Below are 13036 nucleotides of genomic sequence, written 5' to 3'. Positions count from 1 at the left end.
CTCCGAGTCTGTCTTCACTCTTAGATCATGGTTTGAGACAGCTGTTTAGCCAAGGAAAACAGAAAGATTTTCTTCCTATTCCTGCTAACCCATTTTGTATCAGGCTTCTGAGAAGGGAAGGACTCCTATAAAGCTTTTTATTCACTCAGAACCCCCATCCCATGTTAACATGTGGCTTCTATGCCGCTTTAGCTCCTTCTAGCTCTGGGAAATGCAAGTCTGAAAATTCAGATTGTTGTTAGGTTCTGCCTTTGTGCCAAGCCCTGCCCCAAAGATGGTAAAATTCCAAGACGCTAAAAATGAAGTCTCTGAAAAAGAGAGGATAAAATGCTGTTCAATCAGAAAAGCATTCAGTCAAATATAGCACAATTTACCACTGATGGGGACCTGGGAAAGGAAAAGCCAGATTCATGGAAAGCAGTAAGGCTGCACTGTTTTAGTCCATCCAAAATGATTGCTTTATATCTAATTATCAAAATTAATTGGTAGACTGAAAAGGCCTCTACTTAGTAAGAGTGAAAACAATTCAAGTCCTGCTAGGTTTCTTTTCCATACTTAGTGATGTAATATTTCAGCTCATAAAAAAACAATAAACAAAACACAAAAAAACAGAGGTCCACTGAAAGTCTCAGAATATTCTGAGTTGGAAGATCCACAAGGATCATCAAGTCCAGTTCTTAAGTGAATAGCCCATATGGGGATGCAAGCATTATTAGCACCCTGTTCCCACCAGCCGAGCTAATCTCAGGGTCAGAGAGGCCTCCTTTAATTGCATACTTCCTGATGGATGATTACAATATTGCAGGGATTATGGACTCTCCAAAGGAGCAATTGCAGTTGCTTCTTATGTCCTCTACGTGCTGCTTGGCTGATTGTTTTTTTCACATAGGATGATGCCGTGTTCCAACATTTAATTGCATCAGCTGTAATATATGCAAAGCAGGATGGCATCTGAATGGCTTTGTGCATTGTGAATACTCTTAATTCCTCAAACCATTTTGGTGTGTGGGATTAGTGAATATAAATTGAGAAAATGCATTTCAAAATTAATGTATTCTATTTCTTAATCCATCCTGGTTTATAACATAAAGCCAAGTTACTGGCTGAGGCTGAAACCCCTAGGAGGGTTTGCTGGGAAGATGATGAGAGAAAGAAACATTCAAATATCTAGAAGGATGTTGGGAAACCTTCTCTACTCATGGAAGCTTCTCCATACCTGATCTCTGTGTGGGAGCCTCCTTTGACTTTGTGGAGGACCAGACAATGCTTGACAAACAGCAGGGACATGGCAGCAGTATTCATGCATTATTTGTGATTTGTTCATCTGCCACTGGTTGGAAGACTCTTCTTCGTTTACAATCAGAAAGGCAGTCACAATATCATGGGACCGTTGCTGTGGGAAATGAGGAGAAGCAGGGAGGTTATGTCCATCAGTGTGAATTGCTTCAGACCTCCTGGAATTGTAAATTTCTGAGAATATATCATCCTGGAGCACTAAACAGCATACTTGTTTCAAGTCCAGCTAAATTATTCTAACCAGAGTTCCACTAGTGTAGATATTTAATACCTTTAGGAAAACAATATGAATATGACCCAAATCTGTTTCTGAATAGCTTACACTTGGCAGAACTCAGCACATTGGTAGGTGGGGGAAGGGACCTATTTTATCTTGAGACAAAACTAAGCCTCCTTTACCTCTGTCTTGCAAGGCAGGCCTAGGTAAAAAGCAAAACTCTGCTTTATTTTTTTCTTACCCAGGAGATCCCCAAGATCTTCAACTGACTGCTCTTATTTTAAACATTGTTCTAGTAATAGTAGCAATTTTATGAGAACTCAATATGAGTCCTCAAAATACAGGACTAGGCAGAAATGCCTAATCCCTCATAGTAAGAGCTCATAGTAAAAGCATATTAGTTATGTAGAGATAACAAGTAATCATGGCAAAGGTGGGATTTAGTAAAGATGGCAGTGTGTGGTGAACACATGCACATCTGTCCAGTGTTCTGTAGGGAAGAATTCATAGATTTTTGCTTTTTGTGGTAAAGAGGAGGAAGCAAAGTGATTGCAAATTTGGTATTTGCTGGTGCAAAATAATGCACTTCAAGAGAGGTTCTTTGAATTTTCCCTGTGTGCCATGAGGTTTGAACATAGTGGTTTTTGTGGATGCCCCATCCCTTTAGGTACTCAAGGCCACACTGGATGGAGTTCCAAGCAACCTGGCCTAGTGGACATTGTCCCTGTCGGTGCAAGGGATGTTAGAACTTGATGATCTTTAAAGTCCCTTTCAACCCAGCCCATTCTATGATTCCATGATTCTTTGCATTAAAACTTCTGCTTTTATGGCTACTGTGGGACAAGTAAAATTCTAGCACCTAAGAAGGATAATACTGAAAACGTTTGCCTTTGTGTTAATCCTTTCCTGGAATATTATCATCCTACTTGAAAGAAAATTGCAGTAAAAGAGAAAATTCAGAAGGGTAACAGATAAAAAGAAGCACAAGTAGGAGTCAATATGAGCAGAGTTTGGGAAATTCGAGATTAGGATCACTTAGTTTGCAAAAGTAAGGATAAGTATAATTGAATGAGTGATTATTGAATAAGTTAAAATTAAGTTTTCTGGAAAGGGCTTTTAAAACTGGTGAAAAGAATACTCTTTGTTAGCAGTCCAAACATTAACTCTGAAATATAGTGTGGTCTTAGTTCTTTTCTCAGTAGTATTACAAAGATTTTCTGCATTATTTAACAATTACATTTAGAAAGTAATTTAAGCCAGAAATTGCCAGGAGGTCAAAAGAAGCACTTCTTACATGCTTGTAATCATAACTGCTGAGATGTTTCTATTTTTCTGTATAGAATCTAGCATTCATCATTGTCAGATACAAGGCACTAAGGTGATGAACTGTTGATCTCACAATAATTCCAATGTTCTGAACCATTATACCTTCCCAGGATCCGAGTCCAAGACTGACTCAATCATCAGTGTCTTCCAGAATTTGTTACAGGAATTCCACAATAAAATGCATAAATACATTCAAAATACACAGAAACTATTATATTAAATAGAGAATAACATGTAATATTTCTTTCCAGAATAACGTTAAATGTCTGATCCGATCTCTACAGACGGGTATTTTTATTTTGTTGTTAATTGTTAAAACTGGTTTTTTTCAGACAGTTGACAGGCCAAAGGATTGGTACAAGACTATGTTCAAGCAAATCCATATGGTTCATAAGCCTGGTGAGTATGTTCTTGTCTTTGTCTCCTCATGTCCAGTTCGAGGGATGAGAAATTTTCTACTGTAAATCTCCTACCATCTGCCTTTCTTTTGGAGAACTCCAGTGTTAGAACAGCGTGGGCTAGTAAACAGGCTGGTTTAAGGAAAAATTTTGTGCCTGAATTTAATTGTTGTCATAGAATATATTACTTGGTTTTGCTGAAACTGAACTTTGGTGGCATTGCTAGCTTTAATGTCCTTTATGATTTGCCCCAAGGATGTCAGGAAACTCTGTAAATGGCAGTTATGCTCATTATGCCTCCAGAAGGAAGGAGACACTATTCATCTGAGGTAGAGCTAACATTCAGTATGGCCACACAGAATGTTAGTGGGAGAATAAGAAATGTAGGCAGGAGAATGTTGGCTTACAGGCTCTAACTTGAACACTAGTCACACAGAAGATATTTAGGATTGCCTTTTGTGATAGGAACAACAGCTTAACAGTCTGTAGCAGAGGAAGGCTAACAAAAGGAAGGAATCAAGTTTGGGAAGGGGAAAAGAACAGACAGTAATTTGCAGTTTGATGCTAACTTAGTAAGTATGCAATATGAGTGACATGATCAGAAGATAAAACACAATAAGATGGTAAAAACAGCCTAAATATAGTGGGAAGACATAGTCTTCCAAAAGCACCTATGAGACAAGGAAAAGAAATACAGTGCTTGATTGCTTACCAATCTTTTATTTGTATTTGCAAAGACAAAGCTCAGTTTCTGTGATGAACTGGCATGTATGGCCCTACTGTAACATATGTATTTCTTTTTGTAGATGACGACACAGACTTGTATAATACTGCATATGCATACAATACTGGTAGGAATTACTCCGTGTTCAAAACGACGCTTTGTTAATGTCAGCAAGTGATGGTGTAGTTAACTCTTCACGCTCGCTTTTGCAATGCTTGTAGACACACTTCCTAGTGTCTCGTTTGATCTCAGTTGTTCATGCCTTTTTCCCCCACATGAAACAAGTTTAATTTTCATTTCATTCTTACTACAGAAATTATTGCAGCTGTGGACCTCTTGCTGTAGAGGGATACCCTGTGGTTTCTTGATTTCATTGCATTTATTTTCACTAGTGATTGTTAGTAACGCAGCCTTTCCTTTATAGAAATGGAAAGGGAACTACTGTGTGAAAATGAAAATGCTAATTACTAACATGGAAAGACAAAAATAATTTACTGAATGCACTTTAAAAATATGCAGCGAGAGTGCCTAATAAAATTGATTTTTTTTACAAACTTTTCCATTTTTGTTATAAGCATTCATGTTGACGTTATTTAGCCACAAGAAAAGACATATTCATCTAAGATATATAATCATTGTGTCTTAAGAAGATTATACCCATATGGTAAAATTATTTCCAAAACAAGCAAAAATGAAAGCATGAATAGACTGTGTGCAAAAAGGCTATAGTGCCTTCTGCAAAACAGCCATTCAATTTTTTTTCATTTTAGTTTTTGTAGCATTAAACATGCTTTGAATAATGCCTTTTTCTGTGCTGTTCAAATGACTTGTTGTGGGTCAGTGGTTTGACATCTCTTTGTACTCTTGTGATCATCCTCAAGATACACTATTGCCTCATCATCACAAATCAAATAGTTATTAAAACAATCAGAAAAGGTGTGTTTCCTGCCTCTTCTCTATCTTCGGAACAACTGAGCAACAGGATGAGCCTGGAGATTAATTACAGGCTGTCATTAACAGATGTGATGGATGTATACACCCATTAACTTCTCCATCAAATTAACTTATTTTAACTGCAATGCACTTTACCTATGTGTTTGCAATTTTGTGTAAAAATATATAAGAAGCTCTCTAATGAGCTGCACAATACACAGCAATGTACTTTTAAAACTCATTTACACGTTTTTGTAATCTTGCCATTTTATGGAGTTACTGTGGGTTCTTGTAGCAGTCCATGTTATGCTTTTTTAAGACTTAATCTTATGTTATGACTGTTTCTGGTTTTGTTTTATATTAGGTAGCTACAGTCCATCCTTCTCTGCTCAGGCACACCCAGCTGCAAAGACACAGACATACAGACCACTGTCCAAAAGTGCTTCTGACAGTGGCTCCGATGCCTTTAAGGTCTCATCCCCTTTGCCACCCCACGTGCCACCACCAATACCACCACATCGTATGAGGCAACGCTCCACACCAGAAAAGTAAGTTTGTGCATTTTCAAAAGGTCTTCTTGCTAAGTACAGTACTCCAGTTGCAGAATATAACAAGGGACAAAACAGCAGCTCTAGAATAATGTGACTTCAAGGGCTTTATTCAAGGGCCAGTCAGGTGATGAGGGGTGATCCTCGCCAGGAGTCTGGGCATCATGCATGGTGCTGTCATTTCTTCAGTGCGCTAAAGTGCTTTTTCTTATTCATGATGCACCCATGAGCATCATTAAGGATTTTTTATTCTCATTAGTGGTATTGTCCTGCTTGCTGTGTTTCAGAACAGTCTGTGCTCTAGGAGCTGTCTTCAATAGTTAGTCTCTGAGTAGGAAAGGCCATTTATTGTATCCAGCACCAAAGAGAAAGCATCAAAAAGATGATGTAATTCAAAAGTCAAGGGAGAGCAAAGCTGTACAAGAGCATAGAAGTCAACCCACATTTCCCCAGAGTTCAGAAGTGCTTTATACCCCCATTTTTTCAATCTCCATTTTGATAGACCAAGGCAGTGTTTGCAGATTAAAGAGGTATTTTGGATATCTCATAGTTCTCTACCCAAATTCTCTGCACAAAACCAAGTCCCACTGGTTAGAGTTCAGTCTGGAAAAAGTTAATAATAAATAAGTCGGGAAAGAATTTGTGTGCAGCAAGAGACCTGCACACAAATTCTGTTGACTTCAGTATGTCTGTAGGTTCTAGCTCAAAAAAAAACCTTCTTCCGCAGTGTTTACATTAATTAATACTACCTATTAATATAATATTATCGTATTATAAATCTATATGTGTGTCTATGTATATATTATATATTAAAAGGGGAATATTTTTCCTTTCATCTGTGCCTATACGCTCCCCTCTCTTGGTTACACTCAAGCAACAAAAGAGAATTTGACCATTTCTGTCAGCTTGGATATGGTAAACATATTTATATGTAGAAATGTACTTATATTATCAGGTTCAATTAATTAGCAATTTGAATAAAATATTATGAGGAAAAAGCATACTAAGTGTCTAAAATTAAGACATAACTATGGCTTTTTGAAAAATTTCTAGGTAGTGGCAATCCAAAATGTGAACCAGTAGATACACATACTGCAGAGGAAGATGAGATTGCTTGATGGTTACTGATTTTGTCTTCCCTGTTGCCAAGGGCAGGTTGTCAAGAGGAAATGCTAAAGGTTAGAGTTGGGCTGCCTCACAGAGGCCATGAGGCTTGAATTTTGTTAGCAGGTCATACAGAAGTGCAGATTTTTTTAGCAGGACCCCAAAATGTGGAACTGTTTAGCTTTGATCTCTGAAGTTGTGTGAGTTGTTGCCCTGTGCTAGGCCAAATGCCTTGGTCACAGAAACTGAGGCCTGTTGCAGTGCATCTTGTCAACCTTGGAAACAGCTGCTGAGCACTGAATTTTGCTATTTAACCTCCCCTTTTAATCTTCTGCATGATACAACAGGCAGTGGAAATCTGTGTTCTCCAGGCCAAGGGATGCCAAACACATCAGCTATGCTTTGCCCACTGCAGAAAGCTACAGTGCATCAATCTTTTCCTGACATTGGGAGATTCTTTTTTTAATTGCCTAGAAACCAGAGTATTTAAAAACTCACCTAAGAGGCTTAGGTCCACATGTATCACATGTTTTATAGCTGCAAGGCAAGATACGGTTTGCATTAGCAGTTGAGCTCAAAATATAGTCCTTACAGGATAAAAGGCTGAAAACTGTAAATAAGTTGAACTGAGTGTGAATCAGAATTTCAGTAGCATCCTTTTTTCTTTAGTGGCTTTCAGTACAATGCAACTTCATCTGAATACTTCCATTTTCTTGTTCGTTCTCAAAAAATGTAACATTTTCTGCTCTGAAAATAATTTTTTCCTTAGTGAAAATAAACAATAAACCATGTAGAACTACTTCCCTTTAAATGTAGGGCATTTTATAAATAGAGATGTCTGTGTCCCTGAAATGCACTTGCAAGCATATTATAAACAAAAGCTACCCCATAGATCTTTTTAAAGCACATGACATGTGCATTATTATGTCAGGTCACATCAAACCAAGTCACACCAGAAAGACCAATAGAACTGATAAAATTTAATCAGTGTGTGCTCTTTCTTATCAAATACAACAATAGCTGGTAGTATTTCCCCTCCCCTTTACTCCAACCTTTGAGTTACTAGTGGGTCATTTTACACAGAGTTAAATAAAAATATGTGTGAGGTACAGTTTTCCAAGTAGAATGGAGGTAGGTACTACAAGAACTGCCATGCAAAGCTAGCTCCCACTGTAAGTAGCTAAGTATTCCCCCAAAATGTATATGTACCTAGTAATATGACATAAATGACTGAAAAAATATGGTAGCATGGGTTACTTTTTATTCTTTGCATAGCATTATTAAGTTGAAAGCAAATTTGTAATTATAGAGAAAATGGCTACATTTCTATTCCAAATTCAACTGCCAAATTCTTCTTCTTGTTTATCTGTTCAAGACAGAGTAACAATATGCTGCTTACAAGGATATTCAGAAGCAATTCTACAATGATCAGGATAATGATCATCACGTGGTGTTTTAAAATAATTCCTCATTTTTTGCCTCAGAAAATTATATAGCTTTTTCAATATGGCCTTATTATCATATTAAGTGATGACAAAAATATCTTCCACTTGCCTATATTAGTATAGTGCACAAAACATGTATAGTTATTTGCAATGGTTTGCATCTTTTTTTGACGTGGTATGCCAGGATAGTTTTTAAACTGATCTACTAGTTAAAAGAAAAATATGAGTGATCACAGGCTGGACATGTCTAGTATTCTTCCTGCTGTACTGAGCATACCTGCTGTAAACAGGTTAAGATGTTACAGTAAAACACTGCAATGCCAGGCTCTATGTTCCACAGCTGAGATCTGGAAATATGAGCTGTTGTGAACATCATCTGGCTTTGCAGGTTTCTGTTGTACAGGGCTGTAAATCACGAGGTGGTGACAGTAAATTAGCTCAGTTACCTGTATTTGTTGTTCAGGAACGACTGGGACCCTCCTGACAGAAAGGTAGATACTCGCAAGTTCCGTTCTGAACCAAGAAGTATTTTTGAGTATGAGCCGGGAAAGTCATCGATCCTTGAGCACGAACGACCGGTAAGACACACAAATGAAATGGGTAGTACAGTAAGAGATTTGGTAAGAGCTTATCTTCTTATTATTTACTATTAATAATTGCTATTTGGAAGAATATTGAAGATCCTTTCTCAAATACAATTTTGCAGCAATTTGTCTTTGTTCTTATCTGATGGTTGTATTGAAAAATTCGGTTTGGCTTATTTGCTTAACTTACATCTTCTGGTGTTTCCAAGGAATCACCACCATGCAAACCTCATGGATGATAGACAAAACAGATGGAAACTGCTTTTTCTAATTGGTGTGCATCTACAGCACTTATTTTCAGTAGTGTTAACAGCACATATGATATCTGAATAATTAATGCATAAAAATAAGATATTTGCATTTTCAGGATGGGCTGGATTGTATATCTAATGAGATTTTGGTTAAATGCTGGCCAGGGTTGCCCAGCAGGACTTGCCTGAACACAGCCCTGAGCAAACTGATATGATTATACCTACCTTTAGCAGGAGGTTGGGTTAGATGACCTCTGGGGGTCCTTTCCAGCCTCAAATACTCTGTGATTTGAGTGAATGTACATTATGATGAGTATACATTAACATGTAATTGGAAGTCTTTATTCCTGCTTTCTGAATAATTATAGCAATTGTGGAATAAAGCTATGCTTAATGCTTGCAAAATGACAATTAACAGAAGTTTTCATTTGCTGAAAGGCACATTCACCCAGCTCTTCTTATTTAACTTTGTGCTATCTTAACATTTTCTTATTTTAGAAAAGCTGTTATATATCAATGGTGATATTTTCTTTTCTTGGTCTTTTACTTTGAGGTTGAAATATTTGAGGGAGTCCAGTTTTAAGGAAGAGGTTTATGAAATGAGTACTGGATTGTTATTTGCTTCTGTATTACATGCTAGTTCAAAGAATTGATTTTGCCAATTTAAAGCAAATTAGGGAAATGACTGAATTTCAGAATATGCAGTATATCAACAGCGTGAAACACCTGAACCAAGCACCTTTTCCTTTGTTTTTCTGGTCTTTGCAGGAATCTATTTTATGTTAGCTAGAAAACACAAAGCTCTTTTTCTGTGAAATTGAGTTCTTGCGGAATTAATGTGTTTTTCAAAGACGAAATGGGCATTTCTGTAGGAACTGGTAATGAATAAATATAATTAGTATCTGAGTGCAGATGAACTTAACAAATAATTTTATCTAAATGGCAGTGTCATTTGTCCTGAGCACTTTTTGAGTGCCATGGCTGCATTATAAACACAGAGGTAATTTTCCAGTATTCCCAATGCCAAAGTGTAATAGCAGATTCAAGTTAAAAATAAGAAAATTACACTGATTTCAGTGTATTCCAATAATGGCCTCACTTTTCTAATAAATTATATTTTTTGCTAATGTAATGTGAACAAAAATAATTCATATCACCATTTGCAGTGCTGATGAATATTTTTAGAACTTTATTTTTTCAATTCTAGCAAACTAATGAAATAACAAGAAAATGAGGTTTGCTGACTGTTCTTGGATCTTTTTTTCCACTTGCTTATGCATTTTACTTTTGCTAATCTGAACCAAGAGATGGAATTTTGAGCTTTGGTCATTAAGATATTTTCATGGAGAAAAGCTTTAGTCATTTTGTAGTCATGTTACTTACTAAGCAATATCCATCAAGGGTAAGGTCACACTTTGCCATCTTGAAGCTTAGACTAAAAGTTTAGGCTTAGCTGATGTACATACAAGGAACCATCTCATTGTATAAGAAATTTTTAAAGCTGAGGAAAGTACATTCATGTACAGAATTGAGAGATTTTTTGTTTATGTATGATTTTGAGCTGTAAAAAATTGGAAATTATTATGAGATTAAAGTTTTGCTGACACTAGTATAACATAGTTGAAAAAATTAGGGAGCTGTCACAGTTTCATCAATCTGGAATGTCTACTGTTGATGAAGATGCTATTTAGCTTTATATAATTAAGATACTTCCTTTGAACCATGTTACTAACAGAAAATTAATTGTTTTCACTGAAGTATTTGCTCTTCTTGTATTGACTGAATGGGATATAGAAAGTAAAACTTAACTTCTTAAAGGATGATCAGCAAAGCAAGTCAAAAGCTCTTTTCATTGTGTGTAGGAAAAGCTGACCTCTGAAAATAATGCACTGGTTCCAAATTCAGATGAAAACTCCAAATTCTCAAACATGTCAGTACTGCATGAATAAAATCTTTCATCTTAATAATCTCAAAAATTTGATTTCTAATGTCTGAAATTTTTTTGATGATACTGAAGGAAAGTAGTAATAAAAATGTGGAATATAAAATAAATGTGGTATATTAATATTGCAAAAGACAGACATTTATAGTGTCTGAACTAGAAAGTCATACTTTATTAGTTTTGTATAAATCAAAGGGAGTTTTTCTAACACTCCAAATCTCCAGTTTTTTTAATTAAATAATTTCCATGTCTACAAGATTGTCGTTTTGATGGCAAAGTAATCTGTTAAAAATATAAAATATTTACAGCTGCCTTGTATCATAATCTGTCAAGTCTGACAAATCAGACTTGAGAGATTAGCATTCCCTTTATTGATGTAGGTAGCAGATTGGAATTTAGTTCTGATTAATGGGGAGATGAGAACACAGCAAGAATAAAAGAAATTGAGATTCAGTGTGAAGCTAACATTTAGTGGGAGATACTGTGCAGCAGATCCTCATTGACAAAAAGGAAATGTGCATTAATCAAAACAATGTGAGAAATAATAAACTAAAACATTGACCTAGTAAGAAACATGAAAAGGATAGATTGGTTAGGGATCACTAATTGTTATAGATGCAGAAGAATGAGTGTAGTTGTATTGTGTAGTATCCTCTTCCATGAAACAGGAAATTAGTGTGGTTTCTTCCATAATTTGAATTTGTAAGAGTATAAAACATCAGCATAAAGGAGAGGTTTGGGATTAGTACTTTGAGATTGCAGTAAAAGTTTGTGATTAAGGCATTCAGTAGTCTTACCAGACATGGTGATACAGCTCCTTTTTTTCCTATTTCAAGAAGCCACTGATAGGATGGTACAAAAGTTGTTTTGATGTGTGTTTCTATCTCCAGTGTCTGCAATTCAGCTAAATATTCCTCTTTTTCTCCAATATCATCCAGACAATGGACTTGTTTCCTAAAATGAATATTTACTTTCCATTAATAAGTAAATGGCAATGTAACAACTTAATCTTACTCATGTGTAAATGAAATTAATTTTTTTTACTACTTTCTGCCTTGTATATATGAGAAGCAATTCCTCCATACATGTACATATATCTATTTCTGCAGTAGAGTATGTAAGGAAAAACCTCAGTGTTGCCGTAAAAAAAGACCTCATAAAACTCGTATATGCAATGCCTCTATTTTCATTAGTTATTTTACTCTAAGCATAAAAGTGTACATGTGCTAGTCAAATAAAACTGTGAGGTTAAATTTTAGTTCTAGATTTTTACTCTCTGTTCAACAAACAAATTTTCTACTGAGTTTATATGCAAGAAGAATTCATTATTAGAATCAATTTTTCTAAATTACTGTTTTGTCAAATACCAGAAATAGACTGGGCTTGTTCCATGATGTACATCTGTTGTTTTTTGTTTGGTTTGGTTTTTAGTGTAGTGAAAAATTGGAAATTTTCTTTAGAGCATGCATATTTGGTTGCTTTTGACATCTCAATCTGGTTATCGGAATATTCTGCTTGGTATGCTTAATATGGCATTATAAAATATTTCTTCTCTCAAAGAAATAGACCTAGTCCATCTGGTATTAGACTTGGAGTTACCACAGCTATTTAAAAGTATTCCAAAAGGCAAAAAAAAAAAAGTGAAAGAAAATTCTTTAGAGATAATAAAGTGCCAAAGCCAAATTTACAACAGGCATCTCAGTCTTCTGTTGCAGACAGGCTTCAGTTAGGTGTCTGAACTTGCAAATGCAAAATACTGATCTACATGTAAGGCAGTTTTGATTATTACCTGTGGATGTGTATCTGTGTATCAAACCAAGAACAGGCAAAGCTACATGTAATACTAGAGATGTAATTTTGCTCATTGTCCATGTTCTATACTTGAGTATGCTGATTCAGTGTTGTGTTGACCATCTGGTGCAAAAGGCAAAAGGAATTAAGTTACTTAGGGGTCTTCAGTAGTATATTTTCAATGAAAAATCAAAATATTACTAAATTGCTAGATGAAGGATAGATTGTAATAACATTATTTGACTAGCAAATCATAAAAAGGGATTTCCCTTTATAGCTTTTACTTTCTATTCCAGTAGTTTGGGAGATACTTTGTGAGACTAAGCCAAGTGCAGCTTTTAAGTCAAAATGATTAATTAATTTTGTCTCTTAGAAGGGGGGATAATAGAAAAAGCTCTGTCAGCACAACTGAACCCAAAAGCCCAACAAAATCAATTGCTTGCGTATTGATCCTGGTAGAACAGGGATTGCAGTCGT

The 13036-nt window shown here is 35.9% G+C and overlaps 1 protein-coding gene across 20 annotated transcripts in view; it reads left to right on the top strand.

Annotated features, from left to right (window-relative positions):
* The window catches only part of SORBS2 (sorbin and SH3 domain containing 2), a 145129-nt gene that overhangs the window by 93574 nt on the left and 38519 nt on the right, over positions 1–13036 (top strand). For 16 of the 20 annotated variants that reach the window (XM_074541397.1, XM_074541413.1, XM_074541405.1 and 13 more), the window contains 4 exons: positions 3172–3238; positions 4044–4088; positions 5259–5442; positions 8455–8569. In XM_074541397.1, coding sequence (XP_074397498.1) covers positions 3172–3238; positions 4044–4088; positions 5259–5442; positions 8455–8569 — 411 coding nt within the window. The remainder of the gene's footprint in view (positions 1–3171; positions 3239–4043; positions 4089–5258; positions 5443–8454; positions 8570–13036) is intronic. The other 4 variants (XM_026791542.2, XM_026791537.2, XM_074541402.1 and 1 more) reach the window with 1 other exon arrangement.

This window comes from Zonotrichia albicollis, chromosome 5 (assembly GCF_047830755.1).
Source record: "Zonotrichia albicollis isolate bZonAlb1 chromosome 5, bZonAlb1.hap1, whole genome shotgun sequence".
In the NCBI taxonomy this organism is placed as follows: domain Eukaryota; kingdom Metazoa; phylum Chordata; class Aves; order Passeriformes; family Passerellidae; genus Zonotrichia; species Zonotrichia albicollis.
This window is presented reverse-complemented; position numbering and strand designations above follow the sequence as displayed.